Source organism: Oncorhynchus kisutch, linkage group LG3 (assembly GCF_002021735.2).
Source record: "Oncorhynchus kisutch isolate 150728-3 linkage group LG3, Okis_V2, whole genome shotgun sequence".
NCBI lineage: Eukaryota > Metazoa > Chordata > Actinopteri > Salmoniformes > Salmonidae > Oncorhynchus > Oncorhynchus kisutch.
The window spans coordinates 49,178,415-49,202,529 of NC_034176.2; the positions used below are offsets into that span (position 1 = coordinate 49,178,415).

Here is a 24,115-nt window from a genome sequence, read left to right on the forward strand (position 1 = left end):
AAAGAGCAGGGGGTTGCACAACAACTGCAATTGGACAATAGAACAAATAGGGCTGAGCTTGCTTTATGCAGGGTGCATCATCTAGTATGCACCTGTAATTAAAAATATAATTTCCATCAATAATGTGGAATGAAAGGTTCTCGGTAGCCAAGCCAGCGCATTTGTGGACCGAGTCTGCGTCTCTCACGTGGATAGGCAGAACATTCCATAAAAATTTAGCTCTATAGGAGAAAGGCTCTACTCTTCTGGGAAGGCTTTCCACTAGATGTGGGAACATTTCTGCGGGGACTTGCTTCCATTCAGCCACAAGAACATTAGTAGGGTCGGGCACTGATATTGGGCGATTGGGCCTGGCTCGCAGTTGGCATTCCAATTCATTCCAAAGGTGTTTGATGGGGTTGAGGTCAGGGCTCTGTGAAGGCCAGACAAGTTTTTCCACACCGATCTCGACAAACCATTTCTGTATGGACACCGCTTTGTGCACAGGGGCATTGTCATGTTGAAACAGGAGAGGGCATTGTCATGCTGAAACAGGAGAGGGCCTTCCCCAAACTGTTGCCACAATGTTGGAAGCACAGAATCGTCTAGAGTGTCATTGTATGCTGTAGCGTTAAGATTTCCCATCACTGGAACTAAGGGGCCCTAGCCTGAACCATAAAAACAGCCCCAGACCATTATTCCTCATCCACCAAACTTTACAGTTGACACTATGCTTTGGGGCAGGTAGCGTTCTCCAGGCATCCTCCAAACCCTTGTTAGTCGGACTGCCAGATAAATCAAATCAAATTTATTTATATAGCCCTTCTTACATCAGCTGATATCTCAAAGTGCTGTACAGAAACCCAGCCTAAAACCCCAAACAGCAAGCAAGGCAGGTGTAGAAGCACGGTGGCTAGGAAAAACTCCCTAGAAAGGCCAAAACCTAGGAAGAAATATAGAGAGGAACCTGGCTATGAGGGGTGGCCATTCCTCTTCTGGCTGTGGCGGGTGGAGATCATAACAGAACATGGCCAAGATGTTCATAAATGACCAGTATGGTCAAATAATAATAATCACAGTAGTTGTTGAGGGTGCAGCAAGTCAGCACCTCAGGAGTAAATGTCAGTTGGATTTTCATAGCTGATCATTCAGAGTATCTCTACCGCACCTGCTGTCTCTAGAGAGTTGAAAACAGCAGGTCTGGGACAGGTAGCACGTCCGATGAACAGGTCAGGGTTCCATAGCCGCAGGCAGAACAGTTGAAACTGGAGCAACAGCACGGCCAGGTGGACAGGGGACAGTAAGGAGTTATCATGCCATATAGCCCTGAGGCATGGTCCTAGGGCTCAGGTCCTCTGAGAGAGAGAAAGAAATAGAGAATTAGAGAGCATACTTAAATTCACACAGGACACCGGATAAGACAGGAGAAGTACTCCAGATATAACAAACTGACCCTAGCCCCCCGACACAAACTACTGCAGCATAAATACTGGAGGCTGAGACAGGAGGGGTCAGGAGACACTGTGGCCCCATCCGATGATACCCCCGGACAGGGCCAAACAGGAAGGATATAACCCCACCCACTTTGCCAAAGCACAGCCCCCACACCACTAGAGGGATATCTTCAACCACCAACGTACCTCCTGAGACAAGGCCGAGTATAGCCCACAAAGATCTCCGCCACGGCACAACCCAAGGCGGGGGCACCAACCCAGACAGGAAGATCACGTCAGTGACTCAACCCACCCAAGTGACGCACCCCTCCTAGGAACGGCATGAAAGAGCACCAGTAAGCCAGTGACTCAGCCCCTGTAATAGGGTTAGAGGCAGAGAATCCCAGTGGAGAGAGGGGAACCGGCCAGGCAGAGACCACAAGGGCGGTTTTGTTGCTCCAGGGCCTTTCCGTTCACCTTCACACTCCTGGGCCAGACTACACTCAATCATATGACCCACTGAAGAGATGAGTCTTTAGTAAAGACTTAAAGGTTGAGACCGAGTCTGCGTCTCTCACATGGGTAGGCAGGCCATTCCATAAAAATTGAGCTCTATAGGAGAAAGCCCTGCCTCTAGCTGTTTGCTTAGAAATTCTAGGGACAATTAGGAGGCCTGCGTCTTGTGACCGTAGCGTATGTGTAGGTATGTACGTACGTGAATTGTGATTGATCTCTCCCGAGAACACATTTCCACTGCTTCAGAGTCTAATGACGCCAAGCTTTACACCACTCTAGTCGACACTTGGCGTTGCGCATGTTGATCTTAGGCTTGCTGCTCGGCCATGGAACCCCATTTCATGAAGTTCCTTATGAACAGTTATTGTGCTGATGTTGCTTCCAGAGGCAGTTTGGAACTCAGTAGTGTGTTTCAACCGAGGACAGATGGTTTCTACGAGCTACAGCACTCTGCGTTCTGTGAGCTTGTGTGGCCTACCACTTCGCAGCTGAGCCGTTGTTACTCCAAGACATTTCCACTTCACAATAACAGCACTTACAGTTGACCGGGGCTGCTTTAGCAGGGCAGAAAGTTGACTAACTGACTTGTTGGAAACGTGGAATCCTATGACTGTGCCAAGTTGAAAGTCCCTGAGCTCTTCAGTAAGACCATTCAACTGCCAATGTTTGTCTATGGAGATTGCATGGCTGTGTGCTCTATTTTATACACCTATCAGCAATGAGTGTTGCTGAAGTAGCCAAAATCCACTAATTTGAAGGGATGTCCACATAGTTTTATATATATAGTGTATGTCACTAGGTTATGCTGGCATTAAGACATTGTTTACCAACAATATAATTTGCTTGCATTTGTAAATTACAAAATTAATACCTCATTAAAAGACCTAGAGCTTTTTGTCAGACATTGTGTTTCACTTTGAAGACACTATCTATGAGTCGCTATGGCCCCTAGTAAAGTAGACAGTGGACTATGATCTGTAGTACGGGATGCTTTCTCAACGTGGCTACTCATGTAACTCTCTCTGTCACTCAAATAATGTTGCCTGATACCACTTTTTAACATCATGTGCCAATGTATATGGATAATCTTCTTTTACCAAAGAACGCAGTTCTCCAAATTTGCTGAAACTCTCCAGAAAGGCAGGTTTTCATTTTGAGCCCTGAACCCTACAGAAACATGTTATAATGCTGACTGCTATAGATTCTTAATTCCCATCCTCATTCAGAATAAATGTGAAATTGGTAACAATATAAAAGATATTGAAGCACGTTTGATTAGTATGCTAGTAGTTCTTACATAAGAAAACGATGTGTGGGGTTCACTTAGTTTTGTAAGGTTCTAATTTTAAGAGTAAATGACTCCACAGACGCTAGGAAAGCTTAACCAAGTTTAATTCTTCCCAAAGGGTTGATACAGCTGCATTCAGACAAAACATATCTGACAAGCACTGATATTTAACCCTTTCTCCTAGGCTGAGTCTCCTCCTCCACAACTGTACAGCCAATGCATCTCTGTTGCTAGACACAACCTTAGTGATATCTGTTCTTCCTCATTTCATCTGACCTGACCTCGAACCCCAAAGGGCTTACTCCTCCCCAACTCAAGGCTGTCATGGTTATTGATACCAGACTGTGTCTCTTCTCCTCCCAGAGGATCCCTGATGGCTAACCATAACATATCCTGACATAATGTAAACATTATACATTACCCTCTCTCCCTCAGTGACATTATTAGGTTCTAAGATCTCCACCCGTCTCCGCTACACATTCCAAAGCCATCTGACTCCTACAGATAACCAGTCACTTCTGAGGTAAAAACCAGTCTCGTTCACAGTTAGACACTATCCTTCTGAGTATAATAATGTTCCAAGTTTAACCCAGAATTTAACAGTTTTATCCAGTAAAAGTACTTTCTGTAGTGCCTCTTTCAGCCCTTATGCTGCCTGTCGCCCAGTCATTTATGATGCAGTTGTATGACTCAATGTCTCATAGGCCTATCATGCAAACATTTCATGCTAACTAACACTTCTTACTTATTACATTTGTACAAATACAAAAATGTATATCATTCATTGGTGTGTCATCACTATAATTTCCATTCCAACATTACATGTATGCATTGCAGTGCCATTCTATACAGTCGAAGTGCATACCATCTGTGGCGACCCGTCATTCAGGGCAGGTGGGGAAAAACCAGAGCGTAGGGGTTGGTAATCTTCTCTTGTCGCGCCGTGATTGGCTCAGTGTTCTGTCACTCATAGGGACACAGCTTCACTGCAAAATATATGGGGAGAGCTCGAAAATTCAAGCCCCTTGGGTGCTGCCATAGAGTTACATTAGAAGTGCCCATCCAAGAAGGCTCAAAGTCAATGGCCACAGATGAAATGACGTCAAATCACTTATCTACCGTTGCTTTGATTTGACTGAACATGGCAACATCATACTTTCAAAATCTTAGCTAGCAAGCTAGACAACCCGTCATCATGAATCTATTGGAAAATCCTTTTCAATCCTTGTCACATAAAGAGAAATTATAGATAAACGTATCATTGCTCATCAGCCATTGGACATAAACATTACACAACAAGTTGGAAATGGCAAATTTAACAATGAGTGGTTTGGAAGGAATCAGTAACTAACTGTGTTGCAAAGCTATCACTAGCCTGCTATTCAGTGGAAAGGGTGTGTGGTCCAAGTCTGGGTTTAAGGGTCTCATTTCCAAGCTTTAAAAGGATAAACATTCACATGCAACACCATGGGCCAGAAAAGGTTGAATACATTGGACATGCTGTCAATCCAGCATGACTTCTGCCGCTTTTAGAACAACTGGAAACTCAGAACTGGGAAATCTCTGACTTCAGTGAGTTCAAGACATTTGGGAGCTCCGACTGCAAAAATACGTTTTCAGTGATCGAATTCCAAGTCGGGAACTCAGGCCTCTTTCTATAGCCCCGAATCGAAGATCATGGAATAGCCTCGAAGATCACCCCCCCCCCCCCCCCCCCCCCCGAGTTCACAGTTGTCTCGAAAGCACCATAAATCCAGAGAATTCCAGACTTTGATGACAACGTTTGATGACAGCAAGGACCGCCGCACCACCTTCCTGTTCAAGTGAGCAAAACAATGGTGAGTCCAAAAATGTCTTGTATGCTGCTACATAAATTATGGAATATGCCAGGGAGATAAGTACAGTATACTGTAGCTAATAAGATAATACTAAGTATGTTGTGTAGTAAGCTGTTTGTAGTTGTGTACTAAGCTGTTAGCCTCACCCTTATAATTTCATAACTTAGCCTACTGTTCTGACTTGGTGGTGCACATGTAGCCTATAGCCTGTTTTAGAGAAATGTCATCATTGAATATTATAAGAGCTTTCATTGTCTGTAACTATGCCCTCTCTATCCTACGGTTCTGACGTGGTGTACAGCGATAATACTGTAAGAACGACCCATGTTCTGAATTCTGATGCTGTACATTTCTGTGCTGAACAAGTAGTTATATTGACTACGTCTGTCTTAGCTCACTCATTAATGTCTTAGTCCTAGCTAACTTTAGGTTGGCTTATTTACCTCTCGTGGGGTGTAGCAAATTGATGAGGAATCGTAGGGTGGGGTAGGGCGTTGCACATGCAAATAGCGTGCATATGACAACCAATCAAAAAGTCACTCAAAATTAGAGCTAACCTCTTGTTTTACGAGCCCAAGTCCGCCACCGTGGACACGTCATAATACCCATAAACTCTAGCAATCAAACATGGAAATGGTTCCATAGATCTTTTTTACCAATAATTCTTTACATCGTGAATTTTATAAACACTTCAAACTAAGTATGTGTTTGTTGTAGGCTTACCTTGGCGTGACGTATTGATAACCATGCAAATTCTGTCTCGCACAAGGTGAGTTTTATTAATATAGTCAATTTACTCAAAAGAAATCCAAATGCTTATTAGCAAAAGAGAAGACTTCAGCAAGACTACAAATTCCTGCAGGAAGCTCCTGCATGTCATTGCTAGCTGGCCTTCTAGGCAGAGTGGCAAAGAAAAAGCTATATCTCAGATTGGCTATTAAAAAGAAAGGATTAAGATGGGCAAACGAACACAGACACTGGACAGAGGAACTCTGCCTAGGAGGCCAGCATCCCGGAGTCACCTCTTCACTGTTGCCATTGAGACTGACTGGTGTTTGCGGGTACTATTTAATGAAGCTGCCAGTTGAGGACTTGTGAGGAGTCTGTTTCTCGAACTAGACACTCTAATGTACTTGTCCTCTTGCTCAAGTTGTGCACCAAGGCCTCCCAATCCTCTATATTCTGGTTAGAGACAGTTTGCTCTGTTCTGTGAAGGGAGTAGTACACAGCGTTGTATGAAACTTTCAGTTTCTTGGCAATTTCTCGCATGGAATAGCCTTCATTTCTCAGAACAAAAATAGACTGAGTTTCACAAGAAAGTTCTTTGTTTCTGGCCATTTTGAGCCTGTAATCGAACCCACAAATGCTGATGCTCCAGATACTCAACTAGTCTGAAGAAGGCCAGTTTTATTGCTTCTTTAATCAGGACAACCATTTTCAGCTGTGCTAACATAATTACAAAAGGGTTTTCTAATGATCAATTAGCCTTTTAAAATTATAAACTTGGATTAGCTAACACAGCGTGCCATTGGAACACAGGAGTATTGGTTGATGATAATGGCATATGTACGCCTATGTAGATATTCCATTAAAATAATAAATAATAAGGGTTTTCCTTAGGTGAAGGAGAGGCGGACCAAAATGCAGCGTGGTTATATTGATTCATGTTTAATAAAGAAAGATAACCACGAACACTACAAAACAATAACTGTGGAAAACCAAAAAAAAACAGCCCTATCTGGTGCAAAACACAGAGACAGGAACAATCACCCACAAACACACAGTCAAACCCAGGCTACCTAAATATGGTTCCCAATCAGAGACAATGACTAACACCTGCCTCTGATTGAGAACCATATCAGACCAGACATAGAAATAGACAAACAAGACATCCAACATAGAATGCCCACTCAGATCACACCCTGACCAACCAAAACATAGAAACATACAAAGCAAACTATGGTCAGGGTGTGACAGAATCAGCCGTTTCCAGCTACAATAGTAATTTACAACATTAACCATGTCTACACTGTATTTAAAAAAAAAATGCTCTTCTTTCAAAAACAAGGACATTTCTAAGTGACCCCGAACTTTTGAACGGTAGTGTATGTAAGTGCAAAAATAAATAAGATTTGTTAAAACACATAACAAAACCCACTAATCATAAATGTACAAATGAACTGATAAGCAATCCCCCCCCAAAAAATAAACAGAACATGTTTTGTTTAATGTGTGTGTGGACGTGAGAGTTGGGCATTATGGAGGAGATTACTGAGTTGTTTGGTTCATCAGGCTGACCCCCAGTTTTCGCTTGAAGTTACTCAGGAATTATGTTTTGCCAATGTGAAGATAAGAATTCCAGAGTATGGTACCTCTATATCTGATAGAGAATTGACTATGTGAGGTGCGACAGTGGAAAGGGTGGTTATCACATTGTCTTGTGTTATATAGATGGATTTCAGAATTAAACTGGAAGAATCCATTTCAGGGTTTAGGTAAACACTCTGGGAGGTATGAGAATTTGTAGATGAAAGTGCATCATTGGCGTACATTAAAGTTGTAAATAGACCAGATATAGAGTTTCTTAAACAAAGGTGCAGATGGAGCCAGGTAATTAGAGGAGGTGGCTAGTCTTGCAAATTTAATTTGTATGATGAGTAATTTGCATAGGTTGGAGGAATATTTACTGGCCCGGAGATGTGGGTAAATTAAGCTATAGTATAGAGTTAGGAAGCAAGCCTGATTAACCAACCCACTAATATTTCTGAATATACCAAACAGATTTCATCACATTGCTGCAGACAAATGGAATATGATCTTTCCAGGTGAACTTTTCATCAATTAGAACACTGAGGAATCTAGTGGATTTGACTTGTTCCATTTCTTTCTTATGAATTGAGATTCTGGGTCATTTTTTAAACAATATTTATTTTTCTTAATAGTGAATAAAATAAAGTTGGATTTTTTTAAATTTAAGTGATCATTTGTTTATCTGAACCATTCAGAAAATTTGACCGTACTCGCTGTTTATTATCTATGCATAGTCACTTTACCCCTACCTATAGTACACATTACTACCTCAACTAACCTGTATCCCCGCACATTGCCTCTGTACTGTTATGATTGTTATTTTATTGTTACTTTTTTACTTTCGTTTATTTAGTAAATATTTTCATAACTATTTTTCTTAACTGCATTGTTGGCTAAGGGCTAGTAAGTTAGCATTTCACGGTAAGATTGTATTCGGCGCAAGGGAAAAATTCAAATGGATTTGATTTTATATGCATTTCAAGGTGTTCAAAGTCATGCATTGAAAGGCATGAGGCACTTATCATCCTTCCTTTTGGCATGTCTCTGGGTGTCCAGGGGATTCTCTCTATCACATGCAAATGTCTCACTGGAGCTCATAAGTGTAGCCATGCAACATATTTCAGCAGTTCACAATATTGGACGTGGAATGCGGGGTGAGGAAGGCAACCGTGCCCATCCAGGAGCAGTCAGTGGAGGACCTGTACCCGGCCGAAGACTACAAAACTTGTCCCGAGAGCCCACAGAGGAGGATCTTCAGTGGCTACGGAACAGTCTCATGGCCAGGTTCACTGGAATGGCATATGTCCTTGAACTGGATCCAGAACCACCACTTTGAGCATCCTGGCTGGCATGGCACTGTCGGTGGAGCAGCAGGAGGCTATACGGCAGGCAACAGTTGGTGAGCACACCAACCCCAACTGGCACACCATGGGGAGAGGGAGGTTGATGGCCAGCAAATATGGAGCAGTGGTTAGGGCCAAGCGCGTTACTCCCACTGCTAAACAGGTTTCTCAGATCACAGTTGTTGGATGGGGTGTTGTCTGTAAAGTGGGGCACAGATAACAAAGAGGAGGACATTAAGGCATTCAAAATGGCTACAGGAATGGATGTCCAGGAGTCAGGGCTTTGGGTCATGGGGTCTGGGATCCTGGTTGCCTCACCGGATGGTCTAGTGGGCACCACAGCAGTGGTGGACGTCAAGTCTCCCGATGGTGCGTTGGACCTTAACATTGAAGAGGCATTGAAGTTGAAGGATTTCTATATCAAGGAGACCATCCTTACTGGCACCAGGTCCAAGGTCAGCTCCACTTCACTGGAAGGGACACTGCTTCTTTATTGTGTGAACCACCAAAGCCTCCATCACCATCCCCATCCAGCGTGATGACCTCTGCCAGGCTCATATTGCTCCTCCTGTCAGTACCTGTTTTCATAGTTCATACACACACACTATGCTCCCATAATAGGTTATATTACATACAAGTTTTGCTCAAAGCAGCCAACTGAAGTAATGTAGTTAACTTTAACTGTGATGTTTTTAAATGATGTCTTACCCCCAGAGTGAGAGAGCGAGTACACCACTTCCAGCAGATCTCCTTGCTGAAGGTGGAGTTGCTCATGCACTGCTTCTTGTGGTGTGAGCCTGATGTTCCGCATATTACACCTCATGTCTAAAACATTGCGAAAAGGGGACATAAAGTAAAAATGTTGATGCATTTACAAATTCAATGTTTTACACAATATTGTATCATACTTGATGAGTTACTGACCTGTCAATCCATAGGCTCGATGTGCTGTAGTCTCCACAACTGGACGCTCGCGCTCGGATCACACTGGCACAGGATGTCCATGCACCGGCTGGTCTGAGGATGCGCTCCGGTTGGGACTGGAAAACAAAGAGACATTTGGTCAGTGGTAGGTCTTTTCAATGCTGTATCACAATATTTATCTGGACAGAAAACACATTGTCCACGGTCGGTTTGGCATAGAAATCAGCCTTACAATACAGGCAATATGCCCGTGTATCATCCCCAAAAACGGCTTCAACCAGCCGTTGAATTCAGGGTTTGATTCCCACTCATTTCTGTATTTTTGAGTGTACAGTTTAGACTGAGACATGATGAGCTAGCCAACTAGATGTTTAGCTTATGTCACAGAGAGCCACACACACAGTGGACAAGGTGAGTAAGTGACTGAGGGTGTGTGAGTCAAATGCAGTGATTTGTTTTTGTGCAGTGAATTATTTTAGACAAACATTTTACATTTACATCCCGCCCTGAATGTAAGCCAGGGCGGGATCAGCCAGCAGTGGCTTTCCGCATGCGCGATTCATTTGCAGTCTGGACGTGGAGGGTTGAACATCTCCTGCTCTGACTGCAGCTGGGAGGGACTGCTGCTGGACTGAGCCGCTTGTGAGTGCTTTGGGATGGGGGTGGGACCCACGGCAGCACCCGCTGCTCGTTGAGAAGAGTAAGAAAAATATGTGCTTTCACTTCAGTCTCCAATAACACCCGAAAAAGTGGCTAGATTTGTTGCTAGTTGATTTATTTGAAAATGTGTCGCTAGAGGGATCTGAATACTCGCTAAATATTGCGACAAAGTCGCTAAGTTGGCAACTCTGGTATGAAGTAGTTCTAAAATCCCAGATGGAAAAATGTATGGTGAAAAAAAACATTTGGTTTTATGGGTATTATAACTTATACTGTGGTACTCAATTGAGAAAACAAATAAATGGAACCTCTGGTTACTGAGAGATATTTCATTATAATGTCAGGTTTTATTGTCCAAAGCTAAAGGTTTCTCTAAGTTGTGAATCGCCCATAAATTAGAAAAAATTGAGATGATTTTTAGGCCATATCGCCCAACCCTACTTTTCATCCTCTTGCTAGGTTATGTGGTTGTGTTTTATTGTCCACAGCAGAAGGATTATCTAGGTTGGTTTATATCTCATTGTAAACAAGCTTTTCAAACAGAAATTTGCATCCTGCAGCACTAATTCCCAGACAATCTGGACCCTCTCTTCCTAAAATTATCTGCCGCTATTGTTGCAAACCGTATTACTAGTCTGTCAACCACTTTTTCGTATCGTCTGAGATTCCTGAAGATTGGAAAGCGGCTGCGGTCATCCCTCTCTTCAAAGGGGGTGACACTCTAGACCCAAACTGTTACAGACCTATATCCATCCTGCCCTGCCTTTCTAAAGTCTTCAAAAGCAAAGTAAACAAACAGATCACTGACCATTTCGAATCCCACCGTAACTTCTCCGCTATGCAATCTGGTTTCTGAGCTGGTCACGGGTGTGCCTCAGCCACACTTAAGGTCCTAAATGATATCATAACCTCCATTGATAAAAGACGGTACTGTGCAGCAGTCTTCATTGACCTGGCCAAGGCTTTCGACTCTGTCAATCACCGTATTCTAATCGGCAGACTCAACAGCCTTAGTTTCTCTAATGACTGCCTCACCTGGTTCTGACTATCCTACTGATCCTTGACTTCGGCGATGTCAATTTACTCAGCAAATTGGATGCAGTCTAACACAGTGCCATCCATTTTGTCACCAAAGCCCCATATACTACCCTCCACTGAGACCTATATGCTCTCGTTGGCTGGTCCTCGCTACATATTCGTCGCCAAACCCACTGGCTCCAGGTCATCTATAAGTCCTTGCTAGGTAAAGCTCTGCCTTATCTCAGCTCACTGGTCACCATAGCAACACCCACCCGTAACACACGCTCCAGTAGGTATATTTTGCTGGTCATCCCCAAAGCCAACACCTCTTTTGGCCGCATTTCCTTCCAGGTCTCTGCTGCCAATGACGGGAACGAATTGCAAAAATCACTGAAGTTGGAGAATTAGATCTCCCTCACTTACTTTCAGCGTCAGCTGTCAGAGCAGCTTACAGATCGCTGCAGCTGTACACAGCCCATCTATAAATAGCCCATCCAACCAGCTATCTTCCTCATCCTCATATTTGTTTTTGTTTTTCTGCTCTTTTGCTACCCAGTATTTCTACCTGCACATCCTCATCTGCATATATATCACTCCAGTGTAAATTGCTAAATTGTAATTACTTCGCCACTATTGGCCTATTTATTGCCTTACCTCCTTACTTCATTTGCCTACACTGTATACAGATTTTTCTATTGTGTTATTGACTGTATGCTTGTTTATCCCATGTGTAACCCTGTGTTGTTTTTGTTGCACTGCTTTGCTTTATCTTGGCCAGGTCGCAGTTGTAAATGAGAACTTGTTCTCAACTGGCCTACCTGGTTAAATAAAGATGAAATAAAAAAAAAAATAATCACTTGACTAAAGAATGGAAGATTCCTAAAAAATATTGCATCAGTAACAAGGTAAAGGAAGTTTCATTTAAAATGTTACATAAAATGTATCCTGTGAAACCTGTTAGGAAAGAGTCAAGCTGAATTTTGATACTGTGTGATTTCTATATTTATAGTATAGTCTTTGTTTTGATGATTTATTTAAGAAATTCTGATATTGATAAGGATGTATATTTATTTCAACTGCTAATAATAATGGGTACATTTCATATTCACAAATGCAAATGGTCTGATTCACTTTGTAAATTAATTTAAACAATATGGGACTACTTTAACTCAAATGAAAAACAAGGCAATCAACCTGTAGTATTATTAATTAATATGATTTGTTTGTGTAGGCAGAGAAGGGCGTCACTAGTTAACATTGCCACAAGTCATAATTATGGCTAAACCCCGCCCATTTCTACAAATGATCTCCTTAAAATCTGATTTTAAACCTCACCAAACAGTACATTTCTGTAGCCAATTATGACTTTGTGGTTGTGATATCTAGTGGAAACCGGCAGGAGAATCAGAAAATGTCTCTGACATCTGCTCTGCTCAGCCATTGGCTGAGTTCAAGGGACAAGCAACAAAGAACTGGTCCTAGTAAACACGTAGATATTTCTGTGGTAGGCATCCCTGTTCCTTGAGTGTCGCAGGTATTGCAGTTTTCTTCCAACTAAGCAACGCACCAGACAAACTGGGCTTATTGAGCAGTTCTCTAATTGCCTAAATTCAGCACACCTGGTTTTTCAGGTTGGTTATATCAAAACTATCAAGTGCCAGCGACACTCCAGGATCACTGTTACCTAAACCTTTAATAGTAGTTATATTTGTGCTTTTCGTAACGTTATATTATGCACGTAGGAGTGCATAATTTAGTGCATGCAACTGTCACAGATGTTGTTATCTGTTATTTTTATGTTATTTTGGTTGGTACGCGCCTAGGGATTTCCACTAGATAACAGAGCCACAAAGTCAAAATTGTATATCGTAAAATGTCAAGAAAAAAACAAACATACTTTTTGGTCTTCATTTGAGATCAGCGTTATGGGTTATAAATGGGAGGGATATATGACTTACTGGCAGCTAGTGACGACCGCACGACAAGGTCTGACGCATCAACACGCATGCGCTGTTTTATCCATTCTATTCGGGTTTACTGGATATGACATTAGGACTCATTCGATCTAAAACGAAACTCGATTAAAAAAGATTAGTAAATCTGAATTATTTTTCACTATTATAGTCACTGATCATGCGATCCTACTAGATCTATCGTCTGAAAAGAGCCAAAAGCCAGCAGCAGTAAAGCAGTTGCTTGTTGGTGAGCTAGCAATAGTTGTTACGATATGGCAAGGTAATTGTCTAAAGGATTTTTACAGAATGTGGAGAAGGTACTTCGTAATTGCTTGGAAGGCAACGCCTGGATAAGAAGATCCCTACTTCGATATTTTGTTGACAATTAGATAAACATGGGTATGCCATTATTGTCCCATCCGTGCTTTAAAGCAATTTGTGTCATCGCTTTACTCAATGGGCTTGGCGACTGCAGCGAGGGTGAGTGAACGTTAAATCATAGTGAGTAACGGCTACAACATAGCCCGAGCGGCTTTCCTTCTCGGATATTCTAGGTTTCCAGTCGATGGCACAGTCACAAAGTCCAAATTGTCTATCGTAAAAATGTATATATAAAATGTTGCTTTTGGGTCATAATTTTAAGAGGGGTAATAGTCGTGGTTTATTACTTTGTTAATGTGGTAACGACCGCTACTATGTAGCAAGAGGGATTCTAGAATTTGGCCAACTATATGAGAAGGGTGCAACTGCAGCCCGCTATTAGGGGCGTTCCTGCATCTGTAGGAACCCCTCTTTATACTAATATTGGTAACTTGTTAAGCTATGACACCAGTACATGGACGGTCCACTACAGTAGATGACGCTAATGCACCATAATGTTGGATGCCAACCGCTGATACACCTCAGAAGAAGAGGGGGAGGGGGGACAAGACTGTAACTAGCTATATCTATTACACACTGGTAGTGCCACTGCCTGTCTAGCGAAAGATATTGTGCTAGCTTAGCCAACTACTCCTAAGGAGGACACTGGTACACAGCAGGTGGGGGGCGAGGGTGACATTGTCTGCTAGTACTGTTAGCTAGCTCACGTGTCGCCCGTGCCTCCTGTATACCTGCGTGGTAAGCGGGGGAGACACCGTGTGCTAGTTACCTAGTAAGCTAGCACAGTGTCGCTCCTGCCCCTGCCTGCTGTACTAGCGAGAGGCAGGGGGCGACCGGAAGAGGGTGACCTTCGTCTCCGCCTTTCGGGCACTGTTTTCCAGTAGTCCTGTGAAGGCGGGAGCGAAGTACGCTGTCTATCGGTATCGCTCCCACTCGCTAGCAAAGAGGACTCCGTTACACGGTGGTGAATGTTATTTTTATTTCCCTTTTGATCCACATTCAAAAGTGTCACACCAGCATGAAGATGTTGTGCACGAGGCGGAGAGTTTATGAAGGAACCAATGGGATGCGCGAGGGTGTTCCTGCAGATTCATAAATGCCCACATGCAGGAGCACCCCGAATTGCGGGCTGCAGTTGCACACAATTGAACTACATCCCTGCACGTGCTTTGAATGTTTTCTCAATCCAGACAGATACACGGCCCAGTCTAGAAATGGAAGTAGTTGGCCCAGTCTAGTAATAGAAGTGCTAACTACGCTACCATGAGCTTTCTACTTCCTAGATGTCATTATTTGACCAGTGTGTTGGTTACAGCATTAGCGTGAGCAACAATAGTGGAATTGCTGTTTCACCTTTAAAAGAAAAGTCCCTAATTAGAGGAATCAACTTATTTTAAACTACACTGCTGTTTTATATTAGTAACACCTTAATTAACCACCAAGGCCTTATGAGTATTGTCATGTGTCATTGGTACAATTATAGTAGCCCAAGGCTATCAAAAGCTTTGAAACCTCATAAACCCAATCATATCGCTCATGGGTATTCAACTGGGGGTCCGCAATTTTTGTTTTGTTTTTATGAATATCGCTAGCAATAACAGAAAAAAAACTATTTTGAATTGCATACATACAGTAGAAAATAGGATAATATATTATTTCTAATAATGTCAACTTTATTTATCAACTCTTAATATTGGGAAAATTAGCCTCATTTTAGCCAATTACCCACTGGAGTATCTGACATAGGCTTTGAAAAAGCACCTGTGAATAGGCTACCAGTGTGGCAAGTGCTGCTGGTAAGCTTTCTTGACTTGGGCATACATTTTTGGCAACACATGGGTAACCTTTGTTTAAACAGCTGCTCTCAGTGAAAATGTGTTTTGAGTTAGTCTATTAGTTAGAAAGATATGTTAGTTTACACTTCCAATTATGGGGGAGGTCAAAATAAACTGTCTACCGGTGTTGTAGTAGTAAACTGCATGTAGTTCAACTTGTAATATAACTACACTTTGCAGTAGCTTGGTGTTAGTTGAACTAAATTCAAATCTTGCAATTGTTTTCAGTAGTTAATAAATTGTATTTTGTAGTGGTGTAGCTAAATACTGGAACTGCATGCTATTTGTTTTGATAAAATAAGATCTGGGTGAGTAGGCAATTTCCTTTTTATTTTTGGGCTTCAGACCTGCATAATTGTTACTTGAAACCATGTTTGTATTTTAATAGGCTTAATTACACATTCTGTTAACACCTGACACCAGAGTGATCTGTTATTGCAATTTATAGTCTATGTAATTTATTTTAGATTTAGATATGATAATTTATCAGAAAGTAGTTTGGATGTAGTGAACTACTTTTTCAAAGAAACTAAGTAAACTATATATAGTGTAGCGTATCTTCCAGTGTAAAGTAATTGGTAGCTTGGTTAACTATATATATTTCTCCAACTGTCTACCAAATCTATTATTTTTTTTAAATGTTAGTTACTTCTCCTTGCCATTGTCATTCACCTGTATAGACAAGACTGGAACATTCATGTTTTTGCTGAAGTGTGATACAGTCCCTTAGTTGCTGGTTTGCCTGGGAGGGGGTCCCTGGAAAAGAAAAGGTTGAAGACTCCTGATATAGCTAACAAACTCCCACAAGTGAACATTTTCAACAGGTATCTTGGTCAGGTGTGATATTAGTCCACTTTCAATAGAGTCTGTAGGCTACTGTCAGCACTTAGGCCTATATTACCAAGCTTGCTATGTTGGCCTGGACAGGGTTGTGTACACACTTAACCATCTTACCACCTTTTATAAGGACTTACATCTAGCCAGCATATCCAACCCACTTGCTGCACTAGGGTTGAACAAGCCTCCTGTTTAGATGAACACACAGTGGAGATGGCGTGAGATATGGGTCGGAAAACGTACCTCTATCCAGGGTTGAGAAATGGCATTGAAATGTCCCATTAACCCAACTGTTAAACAGAGAAGATTGAAAGACTGTAAAAAAATTAAATGTACTTCCCTCTTTGTTAGGGCTGGGCGATTTATATTGAATTACTTAGAATAATTAGAATTTGTTTTTTCACGGTATTCCAAATGCCTGTGTTGCAAGAACTAACGATGTTATAGTTAGATTTTTTTCACTCATGATGTCTTATCTCCTTCGCTTATTCTGTGCTGTGTGTACCTTCCCATTTACACGAGGTATATCTGTATATAATGATGAGATGCATATGTCTCCGCCCTAACAATGGCAATTGTTGTCCCTAAGGCAGGCAACAAGCTTAGGTCCTAAATAAACCCATATAAATGCATTGGGATTGTTTTGGAAAGATTTTAGGGAGAGTGAAACCTCTTGCTTTGCCTCTTCCTCTCTGTTTACACGCACACACCAAGCCCCTGCCACTCACAACAACAATGATGAGAGGAATTCTTCCTCTCTGACAAGCTGTTTCAATTTGCTATTTGAGGTTTGGTCTTACAGAATCGGTCATATGGACACTGAAGCACATTGAGACATTATTTTACTGTAAAATGGAAGTTAACCTTTCTAACGATACCTTTTATGTCACACAACTCATTGTGTGCAGAGCATACTACTAAAACGAGAGTATCAATGAACCTTGATTCTGGAAAATGAATGCTCAGCTTGTTGCGCACAGCATTGCAGTACTAAGTACTGTTAGGAGCATCATGGTTGGGGAGTAACGGATTACCAAAGAACGGTAACTACTTTACCAGCAAAAAATATTGTAATAAGATTACAAATACTTTTGAAAAACTAGAGGATTACTTTTAAGTTCTGTTTTCTCAATGACATTCAAATCAGCATTGAAAAAAGGTGCAATTTTAAGTTTGTTCCACCTGAGCAAGTCTTACCACAAGTCAGAGACCACTATGATGACGCACCAAATTGGTTTGATGGATTGCGGGAAAATAACAGTTATAGGCTTTTGTAGGCTAGAGTCCAAGCTATGTCTTCCAAAGTTGCGACTGCTGTCGGCATCCAAAGATTATCCAACTTCAATAAACTCTGAGGTAAGGATGACTGCAATGGTGTAGTCTACGGCGAAACTGATATCACTTAATATTGATATCTACATAGCGCATTGATGTGAATCACTCTGCTGCTCTCTCATTTAGCTATTTGCGCCTTACCGATTGTGGTTGTTGTGGATGGCTGTTCACAAATCTAAATGTGTATTTGAACCCAATAATGGTTTGAATTCAAGAAGTTTAAGCTGCCTATCAATCATTGTTTTTGAAAACAGTGGACAGCCAGTGAAAAATGTGCTCTTGCAACAGCTGCATAGTGCAGATCCAAGCCTACGGAATAAAGGTGGGGCTTTCATTGCTCAATCCAATTCATACTTAAATCCATGCTGGTTCTATATACACACATACACTGCTGTTCAAAAGTTTTAAATCCTTGAATGAGTATGTGTTCTTTATTTTTACTATTTTCTACATTGTAGAATGATAGTGAAGACATAACTATGAAATAACAGTGTGCAAAGGGTGACTCCTTTGAAGAATTTCAAATATAGTATATATTTTGATTTGGTTAACACTTTCTTTTTTTTGGTTACTACATGATTCTGTATGTGTTTGTCATAGTTTTGATGTCTTCACTATTATTCTACAATGTAGAAAATAGTACAAATAAAGAAACAATTGAATGACTGGTACTGTAAATATATTGTGATTTGCCCGTAAGTTGGAAGAAATGTTGAGGATTTTCGGGCCATATCTCCCAACCCTACTTTTCATCCTCATGCTAAGTAGCAGATGCCACAGCAGTCATTTTGTAATGGCACTAGAACAGGGGTATTTAACCGGGGGCTAGGGGTCCACAAGAAAATGTGTGTATGTTTTTTTTAATGAATACATTTTAGCAACATTTTGAATTCCATACCTACAGTAGAAAAGGGAATATCTTCTCTGCAATAATATTGAGCAAATTACTAATTGGAGCCAATTACTCACTGGAGTATCTGATATAGGCTTTGAAAAAGCACCTGCGAATAGACTACCAGTGTGGCAAGTGCTGCTGGTACGCTTTCTTGACTTGGACATACATTTTTGCAAACACATGGCTAACCTTTGTTTAAACTGCTTCAGACCTGCCTAATTGTCACTTGAAACCGTTTGTGTTTTAATAGGCTTAATTACACTATTTTAACATCTTATTCCAGTGTGACCTGTTATTGCAATTTATAGTCTTTTTGATATTTCACATTTAGATTTAAGAATTTATTACAAAACAGTTTAATGTAGTGAACTACTTAATTGTAGCTTAACTTCTTCCAGTGTGAAGTAATTGGTAGCTTGTTAAACTATATTTTTACAGTAGCTTCCCCAACACTGTCTACCAAATCTATTCATTTTAATATGTTGATTACTTCTCCTTGCTATTATCATTCACCTGATGATAAAAGACGTGGACTTTTTTTTGTTTTGACTAATGTATGATGGTGGTTGCCGGTTTGCCAGGGAGAGGGGGTCCCTGGGCAAGAACATGTTTAAGACCCCTGCACTAAAACATTGGGTTGATCTACAAAGTATAGTCAGCCAATCAGGCTCCGTGCGGACTACATCTGTGGAAATGTCAAAATAAAATGTATTTGATTGGCTGACTATCCTTTTGTTGTTCAAAGCTATGTTCTAGTGCCATTCCAAAAATGGCTGTGGATTCTGCTACTTAGCATGATGACAAAGTGCTCGTTTTTCCAGAAAACTGCCGTCGTTCAATCTTTGGGGGATAATGGGACAATTCGGGTACGTTTTCTGAGCCATGTCTAGTGCCAGCTCCGCAGTGTCTTAATCTAAACAGGAGGCCTGTCTGAACCTAGTGCAGCTGTAAGCAAACGGATCGGATCTTCTGTCTTTAAACATAAAGATATAAATAAAACATAGATAAAGATATAAATAAAACATAAAGATATAAAACTGTATTTTTTTGTGAAGAATCAACAACAAGTGGGACACAATCATGAAGTGGAACGACATTTATTGGATATTTCAAACTTTTTTAACAAATCAAAAACTGAAAAATTGGGCGTGCAAAATTATTCAGCCCCCTTAAGTTAATACTTTGTAGCGCCACCTTTTGCTGCGATTACAGCTGTAAGTCACTTGGGGTATGTCTCTATCAGTTTTGCACATCGAGAGACCTAATTTTTTTCCCATTCCTCCTTGCAAAACAGCTCGAGCTCAGTGAGGTTGGATGGAGAGCATTTGTGAACAGCAGTTTTCAGTTCTTTCCACAGATTCTCGATTGGATTCAGGTCTGGACTTTGACTTGGCCATTCTAACACCTGGATATGTTTATTTTTGAACCATTCCATTGTAGATTTTGCTTTATGTTTTGGATCATTGTCTTGTTGGAAGACAAATCTCCGTCCCAGTCTCAGGTCTTTTGCAGACTCCATCAGGTTTTCTTCCAGAATGGTCCTGTATTTGGCTCCATCCATCTTACCATCATTTTTTCCCTGTCCCTGCTGAAGAAAAGCAGGCCCAAACCATGATGCTGCCACCACCATGTTTGACAGTGGGGATGGTGTGTTCAGGGTGACGAGCTGTGTTGCTTTTACGCCAAACATAACGTTTTGCATTGTTGCCAAAAAGTTCAATTTTGGTTTCATCTGACCAGAGCACCTTCTTCCACATGTTTGGTGTGTCTCCCAGGTGGCTTGTGGCAAACTTTAAACTACACTTTTTATGGATATCTTTAAGAAATAGCTTTCTTCTTGCCACTCTTCCATAAAGGCCAGATTTGTGCAATATACGACTGATTGTTGTCCTATGGACAGAGTCTCCCACCTCAGCTGTAGATCTCTGCAGTTCATCCAGAGTGATCATGGGCCTCTTGGCTGCATCTCTGATCAGTCTTCTCCTTGTATAAGCTGAAAGTTTAGAGGGACGGCCAGGTCTTGGTAGATTTGCAGTGGTCTGATACTCCTTCCATTTCAATATTATCGCTTGCACAGTGCTCCTTGGGATGTTTAAAGCTTGGGAAATCTTTTTGTATCCAAATCCGGCTTTAAACTTCTTCACAACAGTATCGTGGACCTGCCTGGTGTGTTCCTTGTTCTTCATGATGCTCTCTGCGCTTTTAACGGACCTCTGAGACTATCACAGTGCAGGTGCATTTATACGGAGACTTGATTACACACCGGTGGATTGTATTTATCATCATTAGTCATTTAGGTCAACATTGGATCATTCAGAGATCCTCACTGAACTTCTGGAGAGAGTTTGCTGCACTGAAAGTAAAGGGGCTGAATAATTTTGCACGCCCAATTTTTCAGTTTTTGATTTGTTAAAAAAGTTTGAAATATCCAATAAATGTCGTTCCACTTCATGATTGTGTCCCACTTGTTGTTGATTCTTCACAAAAAAATACAGTTTTATATCTTTATGTTTGAAGCCTGAAATGTGGCAAAAGGTCGCAAAGTTCAAGGGGGCCGAATACTTTCGCAAGGCACTGTATATCATTACATTTTTTGCACCCACACTGCTCGTGCCCGCCAACCAGCGTCTGCATTGCCAAGGGCTAAAATAGAATCAGTTCTACTTCTTACGTAGATCGCTCTGCAAGTCCTGCCTCTCCCATCTCCTCATTGGTTTATAGAAGGAGGTACCCACGTCCCATCTCATTGGTTATAGTCACGTGGGTGACTGAAAGATGAACGAGGTCAGTGGCGGTAATGCACCTAATTTATGGAAGTTGCCAATCGCAATATAAAGTCAAGAGTCAAGGCCTGGAAGGAAGAGCGATGACGAGAAATGATTCGGTTGGCCGTTTTATGTGTGGATTAATTGTCGGAGTAGAGGACCTTGTGCATTTCAGGTAAAATAACAACTCAATGTTCATATCCCAGGACAAATTAGCTAGCAACAGCAAGCTAGATAAAATGGACAAATTAGCTAGCATGTGCAAATTAACTAGCTAAATTGCCATAAATGTTTAATGCTTTTCGATCGGTCCCCAAATTAATATAAATGGTTGAGTGTGTTTTGATATTTTAAGCTGCGTGTCATGATCACGTTTGGTGTGGGGGGACAAAATACATTTATGGACGATGGCGCAGCCGGTTTGGGTTCTGTGTTAGACTGCCATCATTGAAGTTGTATGTGGTGACGAGGGGTGATGTATAAAAATAAAAAAAGTAATCAGCTATTGGATTGTCTAACCAATCAGAGTATCAAAGCCAATGACAAATTTTCAAACCATTGCTTTACCCACGTGTTCCTAACCCATTGGTTTCTGAACCAACCAGATGGCCCCAAAGTGTTCAGATTTGAAGGGTCGGAGGTACCTAGATCAATACTCATTGTCGAGAAGAAACTAACTTTCATGGGTGTGGCGTAGAGTTTGGCCGTAGCCAGGCAAATTAATTTAATGGTGAAGGTCCCCTTTCTGTGACAAATAAACCAAGCCTAGTGGCATGTTGTGGTTATGTAAGTGTGTGTTGAGCAGGGACAAAGCCCTTACTGTATGTTACATCGACCTTGGTTGTTTTTTTGTGTCCAAGATGCAACCACCAGTCTGGGCAACTTGATCGTTTCAAAACCTGTAAGGATGTTGAGTAATTGAGATGTAGATTGTTCCAAAATCCAGCACAGATTTACACTCCAACAGGATGTGACAAGGTTGCCATTTTTACTCGTCAACACAGACCTCACCATCCCCTCCAACCCACTGAGGTATAAAGAACTGGAGATTGTTTTCAACGTAGTCTACTCTCGATTGCGTAGGCCGATTTCAGGGGCCGGCTATATCCGGGTTGCATATAAACAATTTCACATGCACTAGCACTCAATGCGCACAGGGAGCAGCGTGAACAGTGATAACATTCCGTTGTCCAAAAACATGGCAGACATTGGCTTTTATTTTATTTAACTAGTCAAGCCAGTTAACTTTCTTATTTACATTGATGACCAAACCCTCCCCTAACCTGGACGACGCTGGGCCTATGGGACTCCCGATCACTGCTGGTTGTGACACAGCCTGGGGCTGATTATCAAATGTTAATATCTTCGGCTGTGAGTGATGGGGACTAAATCTAGTCATCACCTTTGTGCACAAAATATACATAGTTTATCTGACTTCCCTATGTGGCCATCTATGGAAATTGTTTTTCTAGACTGGGCATCAGTTAAAGTGCAGTACCGACGCAAGACTGTAGGAGCAGTCAAAACCGTGATTCTAGACCGGAACCTTGGCCCGTTGCTTCATCTCACACGAAGCAACGAGGTGACACTCCATGGAAAGTGTGACAGGCGGAGTTTCACTACACAGTTACATCTCCACACACCCATTGGCCTTTACTAGACAAAAGAACCAAAGAGAGAGTGATGTTATTGTTGACCAGGCTCATCATATTCCTGTCTGCTGTTCACACACAACCCACTGTCTTTTATGTTGTCATAACCTGGAGAGTTTGGAAAACAGCATCTAGGCCTAACATTAACGAATAGGATATGTCAGATAATAGTCCCTATTTCATGTTTGTAGGCCCTATGCACATGTTTGTTATCCACCAGTATTTTTGTAAACTGAGCAACATGTCCTAGGGGCTCAGCTGCTTATATGCGTCACTGTTTAATTACAAACATCTTTCCCTGTCAGTGAGTTTAGCCTTTCCTTGAACGGAGTGTTGGGACTCAACTGTACATCATGTAGCCCTATGTGATTGTGTGGCATTTTCCTTCCATTTAGCCTTTCAGGAAACACCAATGACCCCCACAAGCCAGGTGACAGAATAAATGAAAGAATGCCTATTTTCTTGCTAATCTCTACAACAGAAATGATTTGTCTACTGTTTGAAGAGATTGTAATTGTTTGTTGTCCATCTCTCACAAAGTGTATCTCCGTGTAGGATTGCTCTCATCCCGAACTAAGATGACGATCTACCAATATTTTCCCAAAGCCAGACATGGTACATCTACTATATAATCTGTTGTTTTTCGACTCAAAGAATAATTAATCAATTTGCTAGATGTTAAGTTTGAGCAAATATTTATAGTACTATTTGTTCTACGACTCATTCTCTATAGGCCACCCCACAAGGCAGCTCAGGTGAGAAGAAGTAAGAGAGTCAGTTGTCCTTTTGTGTTTGGGAAGGACACTCACACAGGAGGGGCCAGGCTGTGAGCCAGCGCAGTGTTGGCAACCAGGCCCAAACGTATGCTTGACGTCGGGCAGCCGGAGAGACTGTGTGGGGTTAGCATCATCAGCACTTCTATCTCATATCTTCAGAGAGCAGTTTTCCTGACTGTAAGGGGGATGGAAGATGCCTGTATTTTTCCCTGCTCTTTGCCCTGACCTCAAGCCTCCAGTGAAACAGTGGTCTCTCCCTCTCACTCACACAGCCTCAGTAGGTTACGTAGCAGTTGAATGAAAATAAATTATTTGCTATAAACATGACCATATACAGTAGTGTAGACTGAAAAATATTTCTCACATTGGCAAT

General features: G+C 41.6%; 1 protein-coding gene across 3 annotated transcripts in view; it reads left to right on the top strand.

Annotated features, from left to right (window-relative positions):
* The first annotated feature begins 13,316 nt into the window (after nt 1-13,316).
* adam9a (ADAM metallopeptidase domain 9a) overlaps nt 13,317-24,115 on the top strand; it is an 86,411-nt gene continuing 75,612 nt past the window's right edge. The window contains exons 1-3 of one of the 3 annotated variants that reach the window (XM_020476258.2): nt 13,318-13,746; nt 23,522-23,581; nt 23,700-23,865. Coding sequence is in view for 2 of the 3 variants with exons in the window: in XM_020476251.2 (XP_020331840.1) it covers nt 13,662-13,746 (85 nt within the window). In the remaining variant the exon portion in view is untranslated. Of the gene's footprint in view, nt 13,747-23,521; nt 23,582-23,699; nt 23,866-24,115 lie in introns of all 3 variants that reach the window. The other 2 variants (XM_020476251.2, XM_020476244.2) reach the window with 2 other exon arrangements.